Below are 2679 nucleotides of genomic sequence, written 5' to 3' on the forward strand. Positions count from 1 at the left end.
GAGCCCCCCCCGAGGCTCTCCCACCCCCCCCAGCCCCGCAATGTGGGCGGGTCAGGACTATGCTAATGAGTCAACAATCCCCGCCCCCTGTGGTTGCCATGGTGACCGCCGCGGGGAACTCAGCGGGAACACGCCGAGATCATGAATATGCAAATATGCGAGCCCCCCCCGAGGCTCTCCCACCCCCCCCAGCCCCGCAATGTGGGCGGGTCAGGACTATGCTAATGAGTCAACAATCCCCGCCCCCTGTGGTTGCCATGGTGACCGCCGCGGGGAACTCAGCGGGAACACGCCGAGATCATGAATATGCAAATAAGGGGCGGAGCCCACCAGCTAAAGCCCCGCTAATTATGCCCTCATTTGCATGCAGGACACCTGGGCCCCAAACTGGCCTTGGGTTCTCCACCCTGCCTAAAGCCTGGGGGGCCCGGGGGGGGTCACCTGTGTCCCTTCCCATGGTGGGGGGGGGCTGCAAATACCTGGCCCCCCCCCCCACACCTGTGTCCATTCCCATGGCGCGGGGGCTGCAAACCCCGGACCCCTACACCTGTGTCCCCCCATGGTGGGGGGGCTGCAAACCTCAGACCCTTCCCACACCTGTCCCCCCCCTGTTGGGGGGCTGCAGACGTGGGTTCCCCCCCACACCTGTGTCCCTTCCCATGGTGAGGGGGGGCTACAAACCCCAGACCCCCCCCGCCCTTTGTCCCCCCCATGTTGGGGGGCTGCAGATGTGGGTTTCCCCCCACACCTGTGTCCATTCCCATGGCGGGGAGGCACACCTGTCCCCCCCCTGCTGGGGGGCTGCAAATACCTGGCCCCCACCCCACACCTGTGTCCCTTCCCATGGTGCCCACCTGTGCCCTTTCCCGCAGAGCTGCCACACACACCTGCGTCCCCTCCCAGGTGGGCACCGCCCCCCGTCCTTGGGCCGGGCTATAACCTCCCCCCGAGCCCCCGGCCCGGCCCGGGAGGCGACAGCGATGGCGTGGGCGCTGCTGGTGACGCTGCTGGCGGCCGCGCTCGGCCGCGTTTCGGAGGCGCAGTGCCCCACGGCCGCCGAGCTGCGCCCCGCCAACGGCACGCGGCTGTGCGCGCTGCTCTACGCCGACAACAGCCCCTACTACGAGCAGTGCTGCGCCGGCGACGCGCTGCCGGTGCCGCCGGACAGCGACGTGCCCTACATGCCCCGCAGCTGGGCCGGCCGCGTCTCCTCGCTCGTGGTGGGCACCCGGTGCGAGCTGACCGTGTGGTCGCGCAAGGCCAAGAAGGGCAGCACGCGGCGCTTCAGCGCCGGCGCGGTGCCGCGGCTGCAGGAGGTGCGGCGCGGGCTCTTCGGCGACTGGAACGACGCCATCCGCGCCTTCTACTGCACCTGCAAGTGAGCGGCGGCGCGGGGCGGCGGCACGGGGGGCACGGCGGGCAGCGGGAGGTGCCAGCGTGGGCCAACGTGGGTCAGGATGTGCCAGCGCGGGTCAGGATGTGCCAACGCGGGCCAACGTGGGTCAGGATGTGCCAACGCGGGCCAACGTGGGTCAGGATGTGCCAACGCGGGTCAGGATGTGCCAGCACGGGTCAGCCTGAGCCAGCGTGGGTCAGGATGTGCCAACATGGACCAACGTGGGTCAGGATGTGCCAGCACGGGTCAGGATGTGCCAGCGCGGGTCAGCCTGAGCCAGCGTGGGCCCAACCACCCCCGAGCTGGCCGAGAGGCGCTGCTGTGAGCCAAGACGAGCCGACACAAACCAGCGCCGCAACGCGAGCCAGCCCTGGCCAAGATTCACCATCAGGTGCCGACCCAGGCCAAGCCAAGCCAAGCCTGGCCAACGCGAGCCAAGCCGGGCCAAGGCGGCGCGAGACCCTGCCCCCCGTGCAGCCAATAAAGCCCTGCGGCAGCAGCAGCTCCTGCCTGGGGGGTCCTTTATTGGGGGGGGGTGTCCCCATGTCCCCCCTACCCCCTGGGCACGTGCCCCCCGCCCCCCAAAGAACCACACGGCACACGGCGGGTCCAAAAGGACACGTGTAATCTGGGGGGGGCCCCGTGTCCCCCCGGGGCCCCCCCGTCCCGCGCGGTACAAAACCCGACCATATAAATATCACTTTGTTAAAAAACAAAACCGGGGGTGCAGGGGGGAGTTCCAGGGGGAGGAGGAACCAACCAAAAAAAACCCCAAAATCAACAAAAACAGGCGAGGAAGGTCCAGGGGGGGACACACCCCGAATCAGTAGTGTGGTGTGGTGGGGAGAGGGGGGGGGCTGTAGTTTTGGGGACCCCCCCCTCTCACGGAGATGATGTAGGGGGGCCATACCCCAGTGCCCAAAGTGGGTAGAAAAGAGGAGGCTAAAAAAAAAAAACAAAAAAAGGGGAAAACGCCCCAAAATGGGTCCCAATGGCGGGAGGGACCAGGATGAGCCCATGCACCCCCAAATCTCTGGGGTGACGGCCACCCCTCCCCTCTCCCCAAAATCTCTGCTGTGGGGTCCCCAGCTCAGTAGTACAGGTTGGGGGGCCGGTGTCCCCCAGAACATCCCAGTCCCGCTCCAGTTTGGGGGTGCTGCCGAGGAGGAGGAGGAGGAGCAGGAGGGGGCCGGGGGGCTCCCCCGGGGTGGGGGGGGGTCTCACCGCAGCCGGTGCTGCCGCATGAGGGGCACGATGCAGGCGGGGGGGGGCGCCCCCCCCCC

General features: G+C 67.9%; 2 protein-coding genes across 3 annotated transcripts in view; one reads left to right on the forward strand and one right to left on the reverse strand.

Moving 5' to 3' along the window:
- The first annotated feature begins 980 nt into the window (after positions 1-980).
- Positions 981-1382, forward strand: SYCN (syncollin). Its single transcript, XM_041480795.1, has one exon. The coding sequence runs from the start codon at positions 981-983 to the stop codon at positions 1380-1382; it is 402 nt and encodes a 133-aa protein (XP_041336729.1).
- A 622-nt stretch (positions 1383-2004) lies between these two features.
- The window catches only part of PAK4 (p21 (RAC1) activated kinase 4), a 12680-nt gene continuing 12005 nt past the window's right edge, over positions 2005-2679 (reverse strand). For both annotated transcript variants that reach the window (XM_041480793.1, XM_041480794.1), the window contains exon 10: positions 2005-2664. In XM_041480793.1, the coding sequence (XP_041336727.1) occupies positions 2617-2664 (48 nt within the window). In that variant the 3' untranslated portion in view covers positions 2005-2616. The remainder of the gene's footprint in view (positions 2665-2679) is intronic.

This window comes from Pyrgilauda ruficollis, unplaced genomic scaffold (genome assembly GCF_017590135.1).
Source record: "Pyrgilauda ruficollis isolate IOZ18807 unplaced genomic scaffold, ASM1759013v1 scaffold530, whole genome shotgun sequence".
NCBI classification, from domain to species: domain Eukaryota; kingdom Metazoa; phylum Chordata; class Aves; order Passeriformes; family Passeridae; genus Pyrgilauda; species Pyrgilauda ruficollis.

What these genes read in the sequence shown, in the direction of transcription:
- SYCN (XM_041480795.1), top strand. Translation starts at nt 981, where the DNA reads ATGGCGTGGGCGCTGCTGGTGACGCTGCTGGCGGCCGCGCTCGGCCGC.